Source organism: Podarcis cretensis (assembly GCF_951804945.1).
Source record: "Podarcis cretensis genome assembly, chromosome: 1".
Lineage (NCBI taxonomy): Eukaryota > Metazoa > Chordata > Lepidosauria > Squamata > Lacertidae > Podarcis > Podarcis cretensis.
The window spans coordinates 93,387,146-93,410,632 of NC_137170.1; the positions used below are offsets into that span (position 1 = coordinate 93,387,146).

The following is a 23,487-nucleotide window of genomic DNA, read 5'->3' on the forward strand; positions in this document are numbered from 1 at the left end:
ATTTTTTGAATTATTTGCCCAAGTCACCTGAAAGTCAGTTTTCAAGTGGTCACAGACTTTAATATTATGTTTTGTGTCACCTCCATTCACATGATTGACATTTCCTCCAACCTTCTGCCCAGAGTCAATAATTAACCCTCCCTGTGAAGATCTAGATGTGTGTCAATGAACAAGGAGGACCAGTCATTTCAGTGCCTCAAGGAACAGAGCAAACACAACCCCCCCCCAGGGCAGAGGGAGTTCCCACCTCTCCACAATCCCCAGACTACCCTTCTAGATTGTTAGGCAAACTCCTTCCTGACATCAGATATAGCAGTTAGTTAAAAACCCCAGCTTCATCAGTTCTCCCAAAGTGGCATATGGGAAAATGTCTGCACAAATTAACACAGCCCCAACACTGTCTCTTTCCCTACAGCTGCCTGATACCTCAAAGAAAGGAACTCCCCACAGGTCAAAAGGGGGAAAGCTATTAATGGCGTAAGTGTCTGTGCAAATTATTACACCTCTGCAGCATACTGATTCAGCAAGGAAATTCTATAAATTACTTAATGCAGCTAAATTTGAAAGTGCATTTATAAGTACCCAAAAACTGAAATTGCTCTCAAGAACTCTAACAGAGTTGGTTACCTCTTCTTAATGAGGTCCAGTGCAGAGCCTATAAATTCATCCTTCATTTTCTGCAGTTTAGCTCCATAGCTGGATATATCTGTCGCTTCTAATAGCAATGGGCAGCAAGAAGACTGGTTTTCAGGCACCACTGGCTGTCCAGCATGGTGGAGGACTTCGCTTAGTTGTCTTGCATTCAATCCCTGAGACTCCCCTTCAGCAAAAGTTTTCCCTCCCTCCTCCCTAAGGGCTGCAGCAGACTGTAGAGGTGGTCTTGGAATTGGACTCGAACAAATGGGGACCGGGATTCTATCTGAAGTTGGCACTTCATAGCGCTTGTCCCTAGCCATAGGCATGTTCATCAGGCAGAAGCTCCTGTCCCATGTAGATGAATTATCTTGATAGCCAACAAGGCCAGAAGTGCTCTGGGTATTTTCATGAAACACATCATCATAATAATCTATCGTTGCAACCGTTTCTTTGGCAAGAATTTGCTGGGCACCTGAACAAGGGTTCTGATTTCTTTTTTCTTCCAACTTTTGGGTTCCTTCCTTCACATCTTTTGTCACGTCACCGCTGCCACCGAGAAAACATGTCTCCTTGATTCTCATCCGCTTGAACTCTTCAAAAGTTGGAATGTAGAGTCTCTCTTTGAAGTCCCCTTTTTTGCTCAGCTCCAAAATCCTTTTGGTGTCTCCTTCCCCCTCATATCCCTTTAAGGATCCAGTCGTTTGGGACTTGACCATGTCCTGGCCATCACTGGCACAATGGAGAGTCAAGTTGGGCGAGCTGTTCTGTCTCCTGATCTGCAACCTTCTCCGAGCTTCTTGCTTGATGTCTTCTGGGTTTGTTAGTCGGCGAGAAAAGCAAGGCCGATGACTCCCCAGAGCTGTCCATGGCCCGTGAGTGAGGGTGGCATGCTGCACAAATATGGTGCAACAGTTCACCGAACAACCGTTCTTATATTGCTGGCACGCCCGGCATTCAGAGCATTCCCTTGGAACCAGGTCATTCAAGGAAACCTGAGGTCTGAGAGGCTTGCAGATCTCTGCAGCTTTACTACTGTGAATTCGAAGTTTTTCCTTTAGGGTTTTTTTGGCATCCCCGTCGACGGAGGAGAAAAGCCACGGAGGCACTTTGGCACAAGGAGGAAGGGTGACGTCTCGCGCTGCAGGTGGAATTCTGTCCAACGTGAGAGGGAAGTGTCGGCAGCATTCAGGTGAGCTGGGGGATGGAGTACCTTCCGCAGAACACTTTGACCAATTAGCTGTGGCTTTGTAACGGACAACAAATTCTTTGTCTACATTTCCGTAGCGGGGATGGCAATGCGGCTCAGCCCCCGTGGCCCAGTGTAGATTCTCCACACTTCGATACAGATGTGCCCCTGCAGTGCTGTCTGCTTTGCTCACAGGATTAAAGTCCCCAGTAAAAATGCGAGCGTCCAAGTTCTTCAGTGGATGCATGCTGCTAACTGAGAAATCCTTTAAGCCATGTTGTGCATACAGCTGATTATTCTGGCAGCTCAAAATTACCCGACAGTGTTCCTGCCTCTCATCAACGCTGATGTATGTCATAGCAAATCGACGCGGACAATCTAACAGGCTGATGCTTTTTGAAGGAAGAGGGCAAGAGGAGGAAGGAGTTGTCGGACTGCTCAGATGCTGTTCAGGAGTCCTAGCCACAGACAGCAGGGCTGTGCTATCTGGGTGCTCACATCAACGAGCAGGCACATCTCCACTGTGAGAGCACGTGTGGATGGAGAACACCTGATGATGCAAAGAAGAAAAGGGAGCTTACAGAAGAGACACAGCTTCCAAAGAGAAGACGGGCAGCCAACGATCACAGAAGTAACCAAAAGTGAAGCTCACCCACTACCTCTGACTTTACAGCTGTTCAGCATGCTCTGTGTGGTGTGGTGTAGTGGTTAGAGTGTTGGACTACGACCTTGGAGACCACGGTTCAAATCCCCACTTGGTCATAAAGCTCACTGGGTGACCTGAGGCCAATCACTGTCTCTCAGCCTAGCCTACCTCACATGGTTAGTGAAAAGGTAGATTGAGGAGTGGGGAAATTATTCTCTCAGCATCACCCCAGGAACCTCATGGAAGCATGCAGTGTATTATTTCATTTTCTACCTTAAAACTTCTCTCTGTGGCTAAACGTGTGAATGTGCATTTCTTACAAGCAAGCCCACTACATGAACCACTACCCCACACGGGCTCTTTCTGATGTATATGGATTTTGTACTAGAGTACTTACACCTGCATATGATTTCCCCCCCCCCAAAAAAAAAATAATAATAATATAATAATAATGTAAAGCCTTGCAGAGCATCCCCAGTTTGCATGAATAAGATGTCCATGTTTTCCCCAAGGTTATTTTCTCTTATCCGCTCACTACCTCACCTGGTCGTCTCCGAGCCTAGGAGGGCTTGTTTTGAGATGCCTGATTTTCTTCATGCTTTAATTATTTCTCCTCTGCTGTTCTCTCTGGGGAAGGCTGCAGGTAACGGCAAAGAAGCATTTCTTGTGTGATCAAAGGGTACAACTTGATCTGCCAGGAAAGACAGAATAAAGACAGCACGAGAGGTGAACGTTTAGCAGAGAACAAAGATGGCTCACCACAGAGCAGCACTGGCATAGAGGGAGGTGGGAATCTGCCAGTGAAGAAGTTTCATAATACGATTCTATAGATTCAATGGAAATTACTCCCAGCAAATTGCAGCTACTGAAGCAGTCGCTGTGAGTTCTTCTCCCACAGTGTGAACCTGGTGCTGTGCAAACTATAGACACACCAGCAAGCCAAGTGCTAGATATGTCAGTGAGTCAGTACGTATGGTCTCTCTGACTTAAATTTATTTTTAAAAATAATAATAGATACACACTTGCACTTATGCATTTGTGTGTTCATTTTTCCCACTACGTTAAAATAATGCTCCTGGGACTATGTGAATTGGCATGTTGGTGTTGTCACAGTGATTTGCTAATAGATGCTTAACACAGCTGCAACACTATCAGCATTCAGTCTGAAACCAAACAGAAAATCTACACCCCCCCCCGAGTTTATACCAGGTCTGAAAAACTTTATAAATGTCCAATTTATCCTGCTGTTCTTTGTCTTCAAATAATTTGGCATATCACTTTGTGTAAATATAAAAGTAATTTTTAATAAGAAGTCATGCTGATGGCATTTGATTCTGCACCACCTCACAAAAATCTATCCAAATGTCAGCAAGACATGCTGAAAACATAAAGCAGGCTATATGTGTGTACCTAGGTAGAAAGAAAATCAGGAGTTTATGAGGGGAAATTGTTAATATTATGCAAAATATGATTTTTTATATAATATACCAGTGAGTCTGTTGCAAATTCTTCTAGGATATCTTAAAAATGTTATACACCCAGAACATTGTAATTGGAAAAGAAACCTGCTAAGTACAGCAAAAAAGGAAGAAGCTAACAACAACTCAGTGTACTGTGAGCGTACTCAGATAATGCCAACTGAACAAGAGTGGTTTAATAAACATGGCACATTACCTCACTGAGCTTACTGTGATGTTATGATTAAAAGGAGGAAGACATCAGAAAATAACACTTTGAGAAAACTTGGTTGTTCTTTATCAGTGCTATTTTTCTAGAAAAAGAGGTACAGGAACTCACCATGAATGCCTCCCTCCTTCTCTTATAATGGCACTGGCACCCACCTGAAAGGTGCTGGAACTCAGTTCCGTTGAAAAAAAGCCCTGCTCTTTACCAATCAAATGGAACAGAATATAGTTTGGAACTATTTTAAGCCTTTTAGTTGCTGATATAAATTTGAGATTCTTGGCTACTCCAGATGTCATGTTGATGGTGCATTCATGATTATTTGTTTGCTCGTTGTGATATCAAGCCATTATACACGATCCCACTTTTAACATTGTTTGCACCTGAAAATGATTTGGGGTGGAAATACTGCTTTGTTCCCAGTCACAGCATGTCCCATAACTTTCCTGCTGAAATCCTACAACTTTTTATACAAAAAAATGTCCTGGTTTATTTTATTTTATCTTTGTCCTGCTTTTATTTATTTCCGCTATTTTTACACCACTTAATCACCAAGCTTTCGAAGCCGTATACATACACGTTCCAAAAAGCATACAGTAGGTAAAATCAATCAAAATTAATCATGAAACCAGACTGTTGTGCTACAGTGCCCCTCCAGGCAGCAATAATGCAATAACATTGGGGAAGCATATAGAGCTGGACAGGAGATTGATGTGTGGAAGGTTCAATATATATCCACTACTAATGCACTACTGCTGCGTCAGTGACATGTTGCAGAATACACCTGACAAAAAACCGCATCAGTCTGTCAGATGAATTGCATTTGGAGAGTTTATAATATAATGAGCTTGCAAGGGAAAGGCCTTTTTTCTCATCATTGTTGCATTTAGTTGTAAACGTGTAAGTTTTATGTTTGTGTGCGTATAAAATGAAAAACAAAGAAAAAAAGGACTTCATCCTAAACCAAGCAATGGACAATAGAATTCAGAACCCCCATCTAACCAGAAGGTCCAGAAAAGAACCACCTGTATGAGGGCTTCTTCACTTCCTAAGAAGTTGCCTGGATATGTTTAGATGTGGCAAGGCTTGCTGTGTGATTTGTGCTTTGAATATCAAGGACAGTTGACAATAAATTTGTAAAGCTGCTGAATACCTGCTGTTGCTGTGGTAGAGTTCCAAGGCTAATCACTAATAACTTACAGACTGTTGAGGAGCTTAAGAATACTACCTGGCTTCTTACAAACCGCCTTGCAGACGTCTCTTGCCCATGCACTTTGGAGCTCATGTTCCTCACTGGACCACATTTGGAGCCAATCTCCATGCCTGAATGAGTCATTACACAAGAGAACTTTCAGAACACTGAAGATGAAAGGTCACCTAAATTTTCTTTTCGGTTGAATCAGTTCGCACATTTAGCTGTGTTCCATCAAATGAGGGTAATTCAAGTGGTGTAGATATGTGCATGCAGACCTCTTATGTCACTTCATCTCCCCAGATTTCAGATTTTAAGAACCCTTTCACAGCAGATCATGTCCCAGCTTCTGTAAGCTTCTCACATGGGATGCAATTGTGCCTGGGCTAATTTGCAAGATGACTGTATCAAGGCCTGAGATAACTGAGGTTCAAATCCCTACCCAGCCATGAAGCTCATTGGGTGACCTTGGACCAGACACAGCCTCTCAGCCTAACTTATCTCACAGGGTTGTTCTGAGAGTAAAATGGGGAAGATGAGAACCATGTATTTCACTCTGGGCTCCTTGGAACAAAGGTGGGGTATAAACGGAATAATAATATTAAAAAACTGAAGGTTTGAATGAGTCCTATAGCTTAGCCAGAGCTGATAAGCCTCTGTGGACACCAGTCAGAGTTTTTTTGCTACACCAATCCACGTGACTCCTGGGAGAAATAAATCTCACTGCTTACATAACATTTGCTAATTCGCCTGACTCAAAAATTGTTTAAACACACACACACACACACACACACACACACACACACCACAAACACACTGTTCTTTGACAAGCACTCGGCAAGCAACAGGACTCCTGCCCACAGACCATTATTTCTTCCCCATCTCCCCTTGAACCTAGTACAGGACAGATTTGACACCACCAGCACCAAAATCACTGAAACAGGTTTAAATGACTTCCATTCCAGTGACACTGTACTGTACTTTGCTGGCTCATAAAGCTGCTGCCCATCTTCTATTCTATTCAAAATCCCTCCCCACCCGCACCACAGCAAAGAATCTGACATATTTAGAGGATTATGCCTCACTGGAATAAATTATTTCCTCCCAAGTCTGCCTCCTGCTTGCCTGCCTGGCCCAGCTTTATTAGAATTAGTGGGAACATCAGGAGGATGAAAACAGACAAACAAGACAGGAAGAGAGAGGTAGGAGGGGAGAGGGGGGAGTGGAAAGAGAGAAATATTTCAGCACAAATTGGAAAGGACTTATAAAAGGAGCAAGGCAGCCTACAAAATCACCACAGACCTGAGCTAAACTGGTATGTCAGGCGCCCAATGATAATAGGCACATCTCAAAGCAATGGCAAAAATTAAAAAACTGCAGCACAGGTTGTTCACTCTGCTCCTGTAGGGATTAGCTAACACAGCGTTTTGATTCTGGAGAGCGGGTTCCTTAGATTGTCAAAGAGGAGATGGTTGACTCCATGCCTGGGAGAAAACTGCTTTGCTTGCATTTTTCCACTTCAGTTGACACCTCTGCCTGCTCCCTTCTTGCATTCCACATGGTTAAATGTGGCACTGGCCCAAGGGACTGGGGGGGGGGGAGCAGTTCCACGGCACATTACCCTGCACCTCCCTCTATCATCTACTTCCTGGAATAATAGCTCCCAATTAGTAGAGAACAAAGCACCTTGTGACATAATGCCAAACATGACTCTGGGGAGCAGAATGTAAGGAGCAGAGGCCAGAGCAGCTGGCTTTGCTGCAGCATTGGCTAGCAGCGGGCAGATAAAGTGTGCCTGGTCTCGTACCTCTCTAATTCCCACAATTGATGCTTCTCAAATCTCAGCAGTAAATTGGCAGTGGGACAGCATCACTTAAAAGCATCCAGCAGGGAGCCCTCAATTTTATGGCCCTTCTCCTAGATATTTAACCTATATATCTAGCAGAGAGAGCACATATGTTTTAAAGTATCTGATATCAAGAAACAGAAGTTATACAGAGTGAAGCATATCTCCTAATGCATCTCCCCCTCCTAGGCAGACAATTTTGGTCATGCCATCGTGTGATACAGTACACATGGAACTGGTTGACATCAATGATCCAATGTGCATTTGCAAATGCATGCTGTTTAACTCCATGTGAATCACAGCACAAGGTGAGTGAAAACATTGCTTCATGGTGGGTGGATTGATCAATCAATCAATCAATCAATCAATCAATCAATAGATAGACAGACAGGACCACCAGCAATGCAGGTAGGCAGAGGATTGTAAGGAGCCTTATGTAACCTTTAATGAGATTTTATAAGTAAAGAGCAAGCAGCAAGAAGCCAAAAGATGCTCAACGAAATTAAAAGGCCTTTGGAGTCCATTTAAGAACCACCTAAGAGGGGCTACAAAACATTTTTAAGAAAAGCAATTCCAGAGATGCAGGCGCATCACTAAAAAGGCCCTGTCCATGGTACCCAACAGCTTGATCTTCTTTAATGGTGGACCAGAGCAATAGCACCTCTGAGGCAGATCCTATGGCATGAGCAGGTTCTATATGGGTGCAACCAGTCCATAAAATAACCTCCAAAGCATTCAGGCTCCAAACACCAGCCTGGCTCACAGCCCTCTTGTGGAGCAACATCGCAGAAGAGTGGTTTCAGGCAGCCTCCATATGGAGGCTGTAACCTTTGGATCAGCATCATGAGACTTTCATTTCTCAGACATCACTTTGGGGATACTGTTAGCTTTTTATTGCAGATAAAGCAGGCAAGATGACTGTGCCATTTGGATAGCAAGTTCTCCAGTAGTTCCAAGTCTTCACTTCTGGTAAACACTGCTTCTCGGTTGACATGCAAAGTCTCCAGCATGCTCAACATCAGTAGGAGGGACATTGTCTCAGCTCCAAAGACATCCCTGGGTGGTTAGCAGGCAGCAGGGTTCTGGCATCGCCCATATCCAAGCATTGTAACGCCATCTGAATTTTACTTGAGCAGCTTGTTTCTTTGCTGGGAATGAGGCACCATTTCGGACAGAGGTTTGGCCTGTGCTTTGGTTGTGCCTGACCCCAAAGCTTTTCAGAAAGACTGAATGGGACAACAAGTCTGCAAAACAGTTGCACTCTTGCACCAGGAGGGAGTATTTGGGAGTTTGCTGGGGTGAACCAGGGTAAGGTTTGGATCTGAAGAAACTAGCACCTTCACAGTCCCCCCCAAATGCCCCCAAGCTGGCATGGTTAAATCCTTTCCACTTGTTTACAATGGGAGAGAAATCAAGTTTTTAAAATAAAAACAAAAACAGAAAACGGCTGATGAGTGCAAAACTGCTTATTGCCAGTCTGAGTGCCTAGCAGGGCACTGGATGAAGCAGTTTGATCACATTCAGCCCCTCACCCCACCCTGGCCTTTAGTATTTCATTCTAAAGCTGAGACTTATCAGGATTCTGCTGATATACTGTGTATCTGAAGAAGTGTGCATGCACACGAAAGCTCATACCAAGAACTAACTTAGTTGGTCTTTAAGGTGCTACTGGAAGGAATTTTTTTATCTTGTTTTGGCTATGGCAGACCAACACGGCTACCTATCTGTAACAGTAAAATGGCAATCATGCAGATTTCTAAGTGAGCAAATATAAAATATTTTAAAATGTCATTTTATTTACCATCATGTATGGATTTTAGTTAACATCCACGATTTATGGATTTTTAGTATGGATGTATGGATTTTTTGTTAACATCCACGGGTATAAGCAAACTGGATATTTATTAATAACTTCTAATTCTACCATACCTGCTGATGCAATGCAATGTGTATGTATACTGTGCCATATACAACTGATTAGCTTCAGGAGAAGAAAAGAAATCTAGATCCGAGTCCCTAAGATGAGTGGATGGTAGCTTGCACCCAACCTTCCGGTCAGCAACTGAACAGCAATCCACTCATCACCTATTATTCAGTATAGTTTCCAGTAATCAGATATTTGAGAACATAAAAGGAGTCTCATAACCGAACTAGCAGAAAAGCCATGGATCATTCTACTATCTTAGTTTGTCTCTGGGACTGAGCAAAGAGCATATTTAGCACAATGTCTAACTGCCAGACTCACCAGTAAACAATTATAAAAGAGCCCAGTTCCCAATCCAGTTCCCATTTACTGCGCAGAACCTATATGTTGCCAATAATTTAAGAATTAAGCACTGTTCCATTACCCTTGGTAAGAGACACCAACATTGTGGCAGTTATTTAAAAAAAACCTGTACAGATAGTCAAACTGTTCTGGGGTGAACGTGGTCACCTGTACCATTCTGTTACAATTTTTTTTAAAAACCACTGATAAGTGGCAGATGTGTGGTGAAATATGAGGTAAAGTGGTACCCTACCATCCTTAGGGACAAACTAAATGTGACATTAAAAGCACAGCTTGGCATAGAATATATAAAGAGTAGCCAGTGTGGTGTCCTCCTGATGCTGTTGGACTATAGCTTCCATAATTCCTAATCACTGCCCATGCTGTCTAAGGCTGATGACAGTTGTGATCCAACAACATCTGGAGGGCATCAATTCAGCTACCTCTGGTGTATATCTTTTAACAACTGCAAATAGCAGCTTCAGGGGGTGATTTTTTTATTGGGACTATGGTGTGGGGAAGAGGGTTCTGCAGTTGCTATTCTTATTCTGCCCTTTTTTGGTAGCTATGATTTACAGTTGTTGCTGTTGGGTTTTATCTTGGTTTTTTTAAATATACATACCACACCAAATTAAGTACTTTACGTCACATATAATTTAGTCCTTCTGAGTCTCCCCAAAACGTCTCTCATGCAAGGGAGCTTGTTTACACAAAAAGACCTTCTGACAAGTTGGGTAATGGATTTGTTTAAATTGCAATGGGCATATCGTAAAATAATCACAAAATTTGGTTACCTCTATCAGCATGCTGCTGTTTAATTTAATGAAATGAAGAACTCATCAGCATTCTTGTATTTTTCTCTCTTAAGCAGTTTACCTGGGAGATGTGCCACAGATCAGTGCCCTTGGCAATAGCATCATTGAGACAATCCGAATTGCCCTACAAATTAAGTCTGCTTAAGCTCTCTGCATCTGTGACTCAAGAAAAGGCATTTCAGGCATGGGTGCAGGAACAGAGTCAGCTAAGTTTACACTCCCCCCCCCCACAACCTTGGCAGAAAATCTGACAACCTTAATGCTATGACTGACCCCAGAGCCAGATCCCAGGTCTTCCTCTCAATGCACAAATGGGTGATTCTTCCTCTATCCACCTAACCCCTTTCCTAAAAAAAATACCCAAAAGTAAGGCTGAACATTTTACTGGAAGAAACTTTTCTTGGATTTTCCCAGACTAACCCCATCCACCCAACTGCTTTTGGTGGGAATAGATTTTGCTATTACTTCAAAGCTGCAAGCTCTCCAAAGTCTTCAGAAGGAAGGTTAAGTATCTAGGGATTTGGTTAACATCAAGGAATATAAACTTATATAAAAACAACTATGAAAAAATCTGGCTTGATGATGTATTTTTGTTAAAATTATTGTGTTGAAATATGTAATAATAATAATAAAATTCTTCAGAAGGAGAAAAAAATTAAAAATGGAAAAAGATCAACTTTGGACATTATCTGTGGGTAAAATTGACCATAACAAAAAATGACAGAAATGCAGCCAAGTGCCAGATTTTTGTAGAACTAAATTTGCTTTTATTGAATTGTTATTCTTTATTTATAATATGTTACCGTAAATGCTGATTTGATTATTGTGATCAAAATGCTGCTTTTTATTTGGTTAAGGATTGGTTACTGTTTCGAACTGCTTTGGGCTCAGCTTGGTTGTTAGAAAAAGCAGCACACAAATACCAAGGTAACACAAATCAAGAATTGTGCAAGCCCGTTCCCCTACTGATCTTCACTCCCAAAGTCTATTAAACACTGGTATGACAGTGAAGATAAGCTTTTAAGGGTTTTGCTGATGCATGAAATTAAAGAGTAAATTAGATGCTACTTTAACGGTATTATTAGAAACCATGTGTGGTTTAAGAAAAGAAAATGAATAGTAAAATTTTGTGTATGAGTGAGTGTGCAAGCGCATTTTTATCAAGACTGCAGTGCTGGGAGAAGGTTTTGCTCTTCCCTTCTCAATAACTCTCCTTCCTCCACACACACCAGGCATGGGGAAAACGTCCACATGCATGCTACAGTCCTGATGAAAATCACACACCCTTCAGTTTAATATTAGGATTCTTTTGGGGGGGGGGGAGAGAAGTGAGGTTGCCAGCATGGTGCAGTGGTTAGAGCGCTGGACTAGGAACCGGTCGAAAAGGATCAAATCCCCATTTAGCTATAAAGCCCACTGGTTGACTTTGTGGGGCCAGAGCTGTGAAATGCACAAGGGGCACAATTCCTAGAACACTGCGTTGCTAGCTTAGCTAGTCACTGCCTCTTGACAACGCGTATTTCCCCATCCACGTGTCTGCTGTACAGATGGCAGGAGAAACCTATTGTTGAAAAATGAGAGTTGCAATTGGTTCATTTAAATCTATATGTCACTGGTGTGGCCTGATAAGATTGGTCTAGAAACGGGAGGGAAGAGGAGAGAGAGAGAGAGAGAGAGAGAGAGAGAGAGAGAGGAGGAGGAGGAAGAGTCCTTCCCCCTGTTTCCTCTTTTGCCATTTTTACCACATAAGGAAAGGAAGCTGCTAGCAGGATGCCCCACAGCAACCACCATGCAGTCTTGACTCTCACTGCGAACTCTGCCTCCTGTCCTGGTGACTGAGGATGTTGCAGGAAGGAAAAAAGCCACGTGCCCTTTGCCTGATCTGGGGTTCCTGGCAGGAGGGCATGCCAGCTGGCAGCCTCCTATGCCAGATCCTAGGAATCACCCCCCAGTAACGTGGCCAGTGAAAACAGCCTTCCCTAATTAAGATCAGGAGCAAGAAATTAAATGGAGCAGCAAGACATGCATTGTAATTTTATTCTGTCATCCTGCCTAACCTTTACAAGTGTTCTGCCTCCTAATTAGAACATAATTTTACTTTTAAACATGAAAACGTTTTGAATGAAATTATTCTGGAGGAACCATATTTTGTGGCACATTGCCCAGCTCTGCACTGTTCCGAAAAACTTACAGCTTTTTATCTGCTTTGGCAAGCATTACGTGTAAAGGTGGCTGTGCCTGTTTTGGGAACTGAGCACCCTAAACCTGAGCCTGAACTGAGGAGAGAGAAAGGGGGAAAACAACCCTCAGTTAAGCAGCATGGCTCTGTGAAATGGGCTGCACGGTTACTTTATGACAGCTGATGGACTTTAGGATCTTTCACGGAGCAGAAGAGCTCAGGATTTCTGAAACAGGAGCCCAAGACTTGGCAGAATTGGGTTTCCCCATAGGCAGTGTCCCACTTAATGACTTCTTGTTGCTATGACATTACAGTGGTACCTCAGGTTACAGACGCTTCAGGTTACAGATGCTTCAAGTTACAGACTCTGCTAACGCAGAAATAGTACCTCGGGTTAAGAACTTTGCTTCAGGATGGCAGCGGGAGGCCCCATTAGCTAAAGTGGTACCTCAGGTTAAGAACAGTTTCAGGTTAAGAACAGACCTCCAGAACGAATTAAGTTTTTAACCTGAGGTACCACTGTATTGACCCACAGACTTTAGATAGAGGGAAGTTCCAGCGAAGCCATCATAAAAGCCAGGGACCCTTTGGGAAAGGCCAGTATTTGCACACAGATGGGTTGAAAGGACTAACTAAACTCCTTTGATGATACTCCCTGCCTTTTAACTTACTTTTGTCATTTTTTAAAAAAGGGTATCAATCAGCAAATGTCCAAACATGTAGGTATAGAAAAGGGATTGTGACAGAGGGCATGGGAAACAGTCAGGTAGGCACATGGGGTGTGTGCATGCGCATACTAGTAAAACAGGTGTGAGGCAGTCTATGGCCCTCCAAATATTGCTGAACTACAACTCCCATCACAGCTGGCTATCGGCCATGCCTGCAGGGGCTGATGGTAATTGTCATTCAGTAACATCTGGAGGGCCAAAGGTTCCCCCACAGCAGCTATTACTTATTTTATTGATTTATTTAATCCACTCTTCTCTAATGCTCTTGCAGTTTATCCCTTATGATAGACAACCGGCGCAAGTTCCACTGGCTGAGCACAAGATACAGTGGTGCCCCGCAAGACGAATGCCTCGCAAGACGAAAAACCCGCTAGACGAAAGGGTTTTCCGTTTTTCGAGGCGCTTCGCAAGACAAATTTCCCTATGGGCTTGCTTCGCAAGACGAAAACGTCTTGCGAGTCTTGCAATTTTTTTCGCTCCCCCCCCCCTTTTTCTAAGCTGCTAAGCCGCTAATAGCCGCTAATCCGCTAATAGGGTTGCTTCGCAAGACGAAAAAACCGCAAGACGAAGAGACTCGCGGAACAGATTCTTTTCGTCTTGCGAGGCACCACTGTATGCCAAATTCAAACTCCCTCATCCCAGCAGATATTGGTTTTGGATTGAGCGAGCTCTAAGTCTTGAGGGATACTTAAAACACAAGTATCACACGACCTAAGAGCAGCCAAGTCCCAGGATGAGAGGTATCTGGTTGCCACTTCTGTAGCTGCAACTTTTTTCTTGTCACTTCCTATGCCACGGGGTCTATGGTGAGGATTAAAAGGCACAGGGCTTGCAAATTTCTGCTGTGCCTTTGAACACACTCATGAGCTGATCAGCAGCGCCTTCAAATTCTGCTTTTGACAGAGAGCCACATCTTTACCCGCCCACAGATGTAGTGTGGTGGGTATTGCTTGGGAAGTTGGACAAAATGGCCTGGTGAGCCAGAGATTCCCCATTGCTGCCCAACAGTAATGCTAAAAGAACCCAGCACTCAAACTGCCTGATTCAAAAAGAGGTGTGGAACCCAGCCTTAAGCAAACAGTGGATTCAGGGCCATCTTACCCTTAGGCACTAGGGGTGCAGGGCACCCGGGCGCCGGGCTCTCAGGAGAACCAGGCCGAGAGCCCGTTGGTCGGAGCACTGCAGCAGGTTGTTCTGCTGAGGGTGGCTCTGCGCCACGAGTTCAGGGGCAACCAAGCCAGTGAGACACTGAGGCAGCCAGCCGGCTCTGCCCTCCTGCGCGCCTGGGACTGGGCAGCGGGGGGGGGGGGCGCCGGGCAGATCTTTGCACCCCAGCACCGCATATGCATAAGACAGCCCTGAGTGGAGTGGATTGCATCACACATGCATGCACACATGCACGTGATTTCTCTACACTTGTTTACTGAATACGTACTAGTTAATAACTGACACCTGAATGTGTGGACCCACTCTAACGTAAAACATTACACTGGATCCAGCGTTCTCACGAACAAGACTTCTCTGAGGACACACCTGCTGGAAGAAAGGCATTGGGTGATTTTTGCTGGTTCCCCATTGTGCCTCCTGTATATTTGCTGTGGAGGGTTGAGGGTTGGAGGAGACCTGGTGCAATGGGAATCAATGAACACTCTGCCTTCTCCTCTCCTTCCTCCAGCAGGAGCCTCCACTGGACCTCAGTCCCAAGAGATTGATAGGAGCCCTTCTGTTCACAGAAGAGTCACTCAGAAGCTAACACTGCATTTGTAAAAGTTCTGCTCATGGTATTCAACTTGTGATATGGCCCATCCATGCATGCCCATCCCTTCATGCTGCAGAGAGATAAATGTGCATTGATGAATGCTTTAAAAGCTCGAGGGTGGGTTGGGTTCCTGCCAAAGGGGAGCACAAATATACTTGGGCCTGGCCAGGTCTCCTTCAGTACAACCCTTCCCCACGTTTTTGATGCAATTGCATCACATGCTGGCAGGCACAAAGCTAGTTCTGCAATATTCTTTCCCAATATATGGGGGCTGTTTTATTCCTGTGCTTTCAGCCATGGCAGCAGAATGCTAGAATGTTCCTTTAAAAGAAATCAGAAACAAGGTTCCATAGTTAGAAATGTCCTTCGAGAAAAAGGAAATAAAAGGCTCAGAAAGCTATAAAATCAGCCAGCATGGAAATTAATAAAAAGAGCAGCAATAGAAAGGGAAGCAATTTATATTGGACACATATTCCATTTCGCTGTCGCCCTCGTAGCAGTGGCACTCTCTCTGAATGCAAAATCAGAAGCAGTCAGATCCAAGAGATGGAAAAACCCTGTATCTGAAGAGGACAGGGGAAACCGCTTCGATTCTGCCAAATGCTAAGCCAGTATTGCTTTCCATGCTCGTCCATCAGAGGGCAGTTATCGTAGCCTTCCATAAAGACATACCACAAAAGAAACTTTTTCAAATTCACAGCACAGAGCCGGGTTATCTCTGAATTCAATGGCTAGGCCTACAGCAGGTAAAAGAGAATAGAGGCAAAAGCCTATTCTTTTCAGATCCAGCAAGGGAATGGAAAAGAATAAATTCTACACACTTATTGGCAGGGGACGGGGAAGGAAGAGGGCCGGCTAGTGAGGATGGAAAGCTGTCTGACAACATCCCTTCACTAGCAAAGCTGCTCATATCCTACGAAATCAAAGGCTTTTCCTCAGAGGATATCATTTCCAAAATCTATGGGTGCACTTTTATTGCTGGGATACATGGTGCAGTCGAGTTGCTTTAATATTTCCCCCCCCCTATTGTAAGACACTCCAAAACCTCACCATCTGCAATTAACTAGCGGAGAAAAATTCATCAATCACAAGCAAAACAAAGGTCCTTATTAAAGTGTTCCTCTGACACCGATAATGGGAAAGAAATTTGTCCACTAGTATCTTCTTCTACAGCGGTCAAGGGCTGATGGGAGTCGTAGTCCAAAATTAGTGGAGGGCGCCAGGTTGGCACAGGTTGCTGTACAATGAGCTGCTGTGCTGAAGTCTGAGGCACCTCAGAATCTTCTGTGAGATGTGAGGGTTCTGCAGCAGCTATTCAAAAGTCCCTTAACATGCAGATTTATGTGCAAAGGATCTCCTGGATCAGGACCTATGAAAACATCTGCCTTATAAATGAGAGGCTGCATTGCAGTAACCACACCCACACTGCTTTGTGATACCATTACATCACACAGCAAAGAGTAAAAAATTATTGGCAGCCATAGGATGGAGCAACAAATATTTTGATCAATGGGGCGAGGCTGATTCAGTGCAATCTCCAAGAAAAAAACTCCCCAATAACGTACTGCTTTTTCAATTTCAACAGTCCTTTTCTGACAGGAAAAACTGTGTGTTTGGGTTGTACTTTAGACTGCCGGTAGAGCTCCCATGACAGAATGTTCCTCAGCACTGTAAATAAATAATAAATAAAACTCCTGCATGCTGAAAACTAGTCTGTCAGGGTAAACGCCAGGCTAGACTCCTCCTCTCTAACATCTAGTTTTCTGTATGCAGGAAACACTCAGCACTCCTCCAGACTACTTGTCTATTGGGCATTCATCCCAATTTGATGGTATGAAGCTTGCACAGCAGTTAGAATATGCTCTGTCTTCATTTGAGTGCTCAATTTGAGTGGGGAGATTATGCAACAATGAGCATTCATCATCCTTTTGATTTGTTGTGTGGTAGTTACACATCTTCCCATTAATCTTCATTCATCACACAGTTTTACTTTTCGAACTGCAAAAAGTCTTGTGTTGTTTTAAGATGGGTTTGTTGCACCAGGACGACAGAGCACTTTAATCCCCATTAATTGCGCAAACCTAAATTTCTAGCTTGTGTTTTAATCTCTCCTGCAAAATATAGTGACAGTCAACTGGAGGCAATCTCAGTCATGGGAGCTCCTACCTACAGGGGTACAACCAAGAACTAAGCTTCCCTCTTGGCACTTGTGAGCACTTACAATAACATTTCTGAAGGTTTATAACTCTGCGCCTAGTTCATGTTGTACAAAAAGGTGGAAAACTAGTAGAAAAGAATAGAAAGCAGACGCTCCTTTTTGCAGTGTCAGAAGCAGTTCTAAACACAGGATCCCTTTGCTCCAAAACAACAACTGCCTTCTGCTGCAATCAAACTGTAATTTTTGCCTGAATGGTGATGAATGGCATTGTTCGGAATGAGCAAAGGCAATGAACTAAACGAGTAATAGGAATTGCAAGAGTCCCTTTGCTCTGTGGCTCTCCTATTATTTGATTTAGCTTCATGATTTAATTAAAAACTCCATGACTCCACTGCTGGGTAAGGCGAGAATTGCTCATGTGAGCCAGAACGCAGAAGGCTTGTGATCTTTCTTACTTGGAAACTTAAGCATAATGAGCTACTTACTCATGTAGGGAACCTTAAGATAGATGGCCTAAATCTGCTTTCAGAGTTGACCACAAAGCTAACCAATGTTAAATTGCCCTTCACTTTTCCAGAGATATCACTGTTTGCGGTTACATATTCAGACACCCTTTTAATTCAGCAAAAAGATTGTGGGAGCTGGCTGCTGACGTTATCTACCATTGTATAGACTGTCTGGCTCCTAAAAAAAATCTCCCTGAACCATCAGAGCAAACAGCTCAAAAATGTTTGGAAAGGTCTCCACTGCAGTTGTTGGTTTCAATCCACAAACAGTATGTAATGCTACATAATTTATGACTTTCCTCCCCCCAATTTACACTGGGTTTCTTCTGAATTGAAATGAATGGCGAGGAATAGCATAATTAATTATGTAACATTTCACCATAATGGACAGCAAGATAAATAATGTAGTTTTTGTCGGAAGATGAACTGCAGTGGAACAGAAACAATGCTGCGTGTTACGAGAATACAGGGTGGGATGGAATCTGATGCCTTCTTACATCACTGGTCAGGATTGGGTAATAGCTGCCAGATGGGCAACCTGGACATACTTTTTACCTTTACCTGATACAATGGGAGATGCAGCTGGTGAGGTGAGGGGGGGGGAGTAGTACTTGGCCACAGGGATTTAGGGAAGCAGCATGTTCTTACAGGTGGGGGCTGAGACGCAGCAATAGCAACAGAGAGAGGCTGGCTCTGAGCTGAATAGGTGCCCACCCAGTAACAGCACAGCAAGATACAGATGTCAGGTATAGGATGTTGCTGGTGCAGCACCTTCCACTTCTGATTGCAACTGACCAACCACTCATGAATCCACTGCCACTTATCAACATCTCCTACGTCCTTTATGTAGGAACCAATGTAGTTATTGGTGTGGTGGAACAGAGCTGCCTTTTCAGCACCAGCATCACTAGAGTACACCTGGATCTTCTTCTTCTTTGGCGATCACTTGTAACTGAGTAAGATTGTCTTCCATAAACAGTTTTTACATCTGGATGGGACCAGAGTGGGTAACCCTGCCCAACCCCATCCCTGTCCAGATACACCGCCTGTGTCAGGAAGGAGGCTCTGTCCCACCACACTGACTGCTACTGTGTGGGTCCCCCCTCCTGCTTGGCCTCTGCTCAGTGGCTGTTGCAGAGTACCACTGTAGGAGTTATAAAAGCAAACATCTCAGGATTGCGGTGTCCTTCATAGATCCTTGTTCCCCTCTACAGTTGGCAAACACAAAATTGGCAAGTACCCTTATGAATATTAACTGGCACAATTTGTCAGAGAATTCAGCATTCCCTAGTGCAAAATACTAGACTGCGGTTTTGTTTTAAAGCACAGCTCTGTGCATAGATACCACAGGCAAATAACTGAGCAGATGAACCCTGTGTATGAAGCAGCTCCTAACTTAACCTTTATACATCAGAGAGAGATTTTACCTTGTTTGTAAATACCATTCGGCTGTCACCACTATGTGTAGTTACGATGTCTCAGAGAACTTAATGATCACTTAAGGAAGGCAAGGGGAAAATGAGTTGCATGACCTTTGTCATCCCATATCCTGTAGGTCAGCATTATTTAAGGCAACTGGGACAACGAGGAACTGAACATTAGGCCTGCCAGATGAACAGATGGATGGATGAAAGCCAGCGCAATCCATCTTCCAGCTTTCCCCTCCACAGAGCAGAGTGACATTCAAGCCCATCTATTTCCTCACATACGTGGGGAAAGCACGTGGAATTTCACAGCAGCTCTTTGGCTGATGTGGAAGCTTACCACAATATGCTTTATGGCACAATACAGTGGTACCTTTGGTTATGAACTTAATTCATTCCGAGGTCCGTTCTTAACCTGAAACCGTTCTTAACCTGAGGTACCACTTTAGCTAATGGGGCCCCCCGCTGCCACTGCACCGCTGCAGCGCGATTTCTGTTCTCATCCTTAGGTAAACTTATTAACCTGAGGTACTATTTCCGGGTTAGCGGAATCTGTAACCCGAAGTGTTTGTAACCCAAGGTGTTTGTAAACCGATGTACCATTGTACAAGCAACTGTGCGAAAGAGGAAGCACAATTTAAGGAGGCAAGCAATATAATGACCACTAAGGCTTTTCTTGGCAAACAATATAAAAATTGGGCACAAACCATTTGCTTTTATCTTGAAATATTTCAAATGAGTTGACCTTTAAATCATAATGTTGGGATCAAATGATACATTATATGTATCTGTGTATCTTTTTCCTTCTGTTTTAACTGAAACTAGCCTCAAAAATTGTGTGTTTTATGCAAGGGAACAAGACGTTTCTTAACTTTTTTGCTCTAGTTGTTTCTGGACCCAAAACTGAAAGCAAGATTTCTTTTTCCTTTTTCTGTTTTATAGGGAAAACTATGCATGGCATATCTTTTCCTCCATGGGGTAAAAAGCAGCTGGGGAAAATTTGGAATAAAACAGCCAGGAGGGAAAGAGTTACAAAGTCCTTCTGTCCCTGCCCCTAAACTCCTATTCTGAGATTTACTGGCATGAAGACTACATTCAAATTTTTTTTAAAAAAAGAAAAACATAGTTAAATAATGGATACACATGGCCGCATGTAATACGTCATTTGGCCTTTAGAAGTTGCTACCAAATAAGATGCCTAATTGCTTCTTGGCAACAAATATGTTTGGAACAAATATCTTGGAAGGCAAATATGTTCCAACTGGCTTTGCACAGGTCTATGCAGGTTTCCATAGCTCTTGAGTTTGGATCAGGTATGTAGGAGGAGAGACTTGACTGACCCTAAGACGGTACAGCAAAAAGGGCAAAGAAGGTATGACACCTGGTGAGATTCGACTGGCATAGGCTCATCTCACACATAACACAGGTACAGACAGCCATCCCTCGCCATGTGTAAGCTGCTTATAAACTCACCACAGGACAATTAAAACCTTGTGGGGAGATGTCTGTGGTGTCCAGCCACGGAATAAGGTATGCTCTCTCATGAAAAGGATGCCCAACATCCTAAGCACAAGGGCATCATGAGGGTAGGTAAAAGTGGAAGCTGGGTTGGAGGGCATCACTGCCCCCCCCCCGTCATGTTAACTTTATATATCACAGTTGTTGCTGGACTACGGGTCCCTCCAGGGATGTTGTCCCGACCCACTGGCTGAAGCTGATCTGAGCCCATCGGCGTCTAGAGGGCTGCAAGTTGCCCATCCCTGTATTTTCTTAAAATCCCCATTTAATCTCCAAACCTCTTTCCTTTCAGCACAGTCCTTGTCATTTCAAATCTCTATGAAAGTCTATGATTTATTTTTTTTTAAGAAAATGAGCCAGCTCTTACACATTCAGCTCTCACTCATACCTCCATACAGATGACAAAGATCTAATAAAACAGGCAAGCCTTTTCTAATTAAAGGTTCAGCCATATGAGCCAGCATCTCCTTTCACCCGACCTCCTCCTCCTCCTGCATTTCCTTTATAAAGATCTACTGATATCACTGATTGCTGAAGACATGACTATATTTCACACTGTGTGGTAGTCTTCTTCCATGGGCTGCTCCCAGAGGCCAGACTATAAAAACTCCCCTAATGGCAAAGCCCCTTCTGCAAGGTCTGTTTTTGAGAAATTCATCCAAAAAGATCCCCATTGTCAAGTCTGCAGGTGAGCTGCTCCACTTTGACTCTCCCTGATGACATATTTCCATTGGAATGGAAGCCAGAAACACACCACTGGTAGGTTAAATATTGTTGCACATCACCCCAATCTCTGAGTGGTGCAAGATCCCAAGGGTTCCAGGATTTGTGGAACAAACCCAGGGTTTGCGTTTCTTTTAAGAATAAGGCACAGAGGAGACCGTGGTGTCTTTAGGACATATGGTTTATTTACACATACAGTGGTACCTTGGGTTACATATGCTTCAGGTTACATACGTTTCAGGTTACAGACTCTGCCAACCCAGAAATAGTACCTCAGGTTAAGAACTTTGCTTCAGGATGAGAACAGAAATCGGGCTCTGGCGGCGCGGCGGCAGCAGGAGGCCCCATTAGCTAAAGTGGTGCTTCAGGTTAAGAACAGTTTCAGGTTAAGAACGGACCTCCGGAACGAATTATGTACTTAACCCGAGGTACCACTGTATAGGCAGTCTGAGCCTACGATGGAGGGTTGCACACCCCCAAAGGGTCTTGTTTCTCGCACAGAGCCCCCTTTCCTTTGTTCTCTTACTGGCCCATCACCCAGGCTATCACCTCATCAGGAAGCTAGCCTGGCTTATATTTTAACACTTGGTGGGTCCAGGGTTAGAAGGGTCTCAACTTCCCACCCCACCCCAAACTCCTAACAGTGTTCAGGAGGAAATCACTGATTGGTACTGAAGGCTCACACTCAATGTGGCTACTTGTCTAAATGTTTTGTGCCAAATACTTAAATTCTCTCAAGCCCACAGCATTCCCCCTGCCTGCCAAGACTTAAGCACAGATTTCTGCACTTTTATTTATTTTATTTAACAAGATTTATATACTGCTTGATTGTAAGAAAGCCTCTTAAGTGGTCTACAATAAATATTATCAATAAAACAGTTAAAAACATTAAAAACAATTAAAATGATCAGCAAAAAAGATTTAAAAACATCAACATATTAAGTGTCTGGATAGGCTAGCCTAAACAAAAATGTTTTTAAGTAGGCACCGAAAAGAGTGCTGTACTCTTTCTGCTTCTTATAGTCATCATGCTGCAGCTGTGACTGTAAGAACTTAAAAGCTTGCTGGATTAAGTCAGGGGTCCATCTATCCCCTGCCGTGGTCACAATCAGAACCAGACCACACATCCCATACTTGCTACTCACAATGGGAGGAAAGTGGCAGTAAGAGCTTCTCCTCCTGGGGAATGGAAGGACTACGGGATGGGATTCCAACTGGGTCCATGGAAGGTAAAAAGGTAAAGGTAAAGGTACCCCTGCCCGTACGGGCTAGTCTTGACAGACTCTAGGGTCGTGCGCTCATCTCACTCTATAGGCCAGGAGCCAGCGCTGTCCGCAGACACTTCCGGGTCACGTGGCCAGCGTGACAAGCTGCATCTGGCGAGCCAGCGCAGCACACGGAACGCCGTTTACCTTCCCGCTGGTAAGCGGTCCCTATTTATCTACTTGCACCCGGGGGTGCTTTCGAACTGCTAGGTTGGCAGGCGCTGGGACCGAACGACGGGAGCGCACCCCGCCGCGGGGATTCGAACCACCGACCATGCGATCGGCAAGTCCTAGGCGCTGAGGTTTTACCCACAGCGCCACCCGCGTCCCCCATGGAAGGTAGAAAAGCTTAAATCCTGACCCTGACTAGGGTCCTTTTCTAGCTCACCCTCATGCCTCCCATGCTAGTTATTTTTGTTTTGCTTTTATAAAGAACCACGCACACCAGGACTAACCATCTGATTTAGTATCATGTCTAGTTGGACCCAATTTAGCTCAGTTTTCCGACATGCAATGTGATGGTTTGAAATCACGATTCGAAAGGAGAAACAAGAAAACAGTGTGAGCTGCTGAGATCCGCTCCCTGCTTAATCCCGCTCCAGCTGAAACAGAGCTTAATGCTTCCCTCCTGTACACATCAGCCAAGGGATTAAGTCCAGCGGAACACAGGCTACAGAAACACTATACCTTCAAAGCTCATTCTAAGAACAATCGGCTCCCGCTCAAAGAATTCTGGGCACTGTAATTTGCTGCAGGTTGCAATTATGAGACATAAACTACCCAGTGCCCAGAATTCTTTGAGGGGGGGAGCGCTTTGGGGGTATAGTGTGCACAAGGCAACAATGGCACTTACTCCAAGTAAGCATGCAAAAGATTGCCACCACATGCAGGTGTAACTGCATTTACCAAGACTCATCTCTTGTTACCTTGCCTCTCCTTTCCCACCCACTCCTCGGC

General features: G+C 44.0%; 1 protein-coding gene across 3 annotated transcripts in view; it reads right to left on the bottom strand.

The window, feature by feature from the left end:
• The window catches only part of LOC307211718 (uncharacterized protein), a 71,447-nt gene that overhangs the window by 14,611 nt on the left and 33,349 nt on the right, over nt 1-23,487 (bottom strand). The window contains exons 2-3 of one of the 3 annotated variants that reach the window (XM_079968623.1): nt 3,012-3,105; nt 628-2,372 (exon numbers count right to left, since the gene is read on the bottom strand). In XM_079968623.1, the coding sequence (XP_079824749.1) occupies nt 628-2,180 (1,553 nt within the window). In that variant the 5' untranslated portion in view covers nt 2,181-2,372; nt 3,012-3,105. Of the gene's footprint in view, nt 1-627; nt 2,373-3,003; nt 3,160-23,487 lie in introns of all 3 variants that reach the window. The other 2 variants (XM_079968621.1, XM_079968622.1) reach the window with 2 other exon arrangements.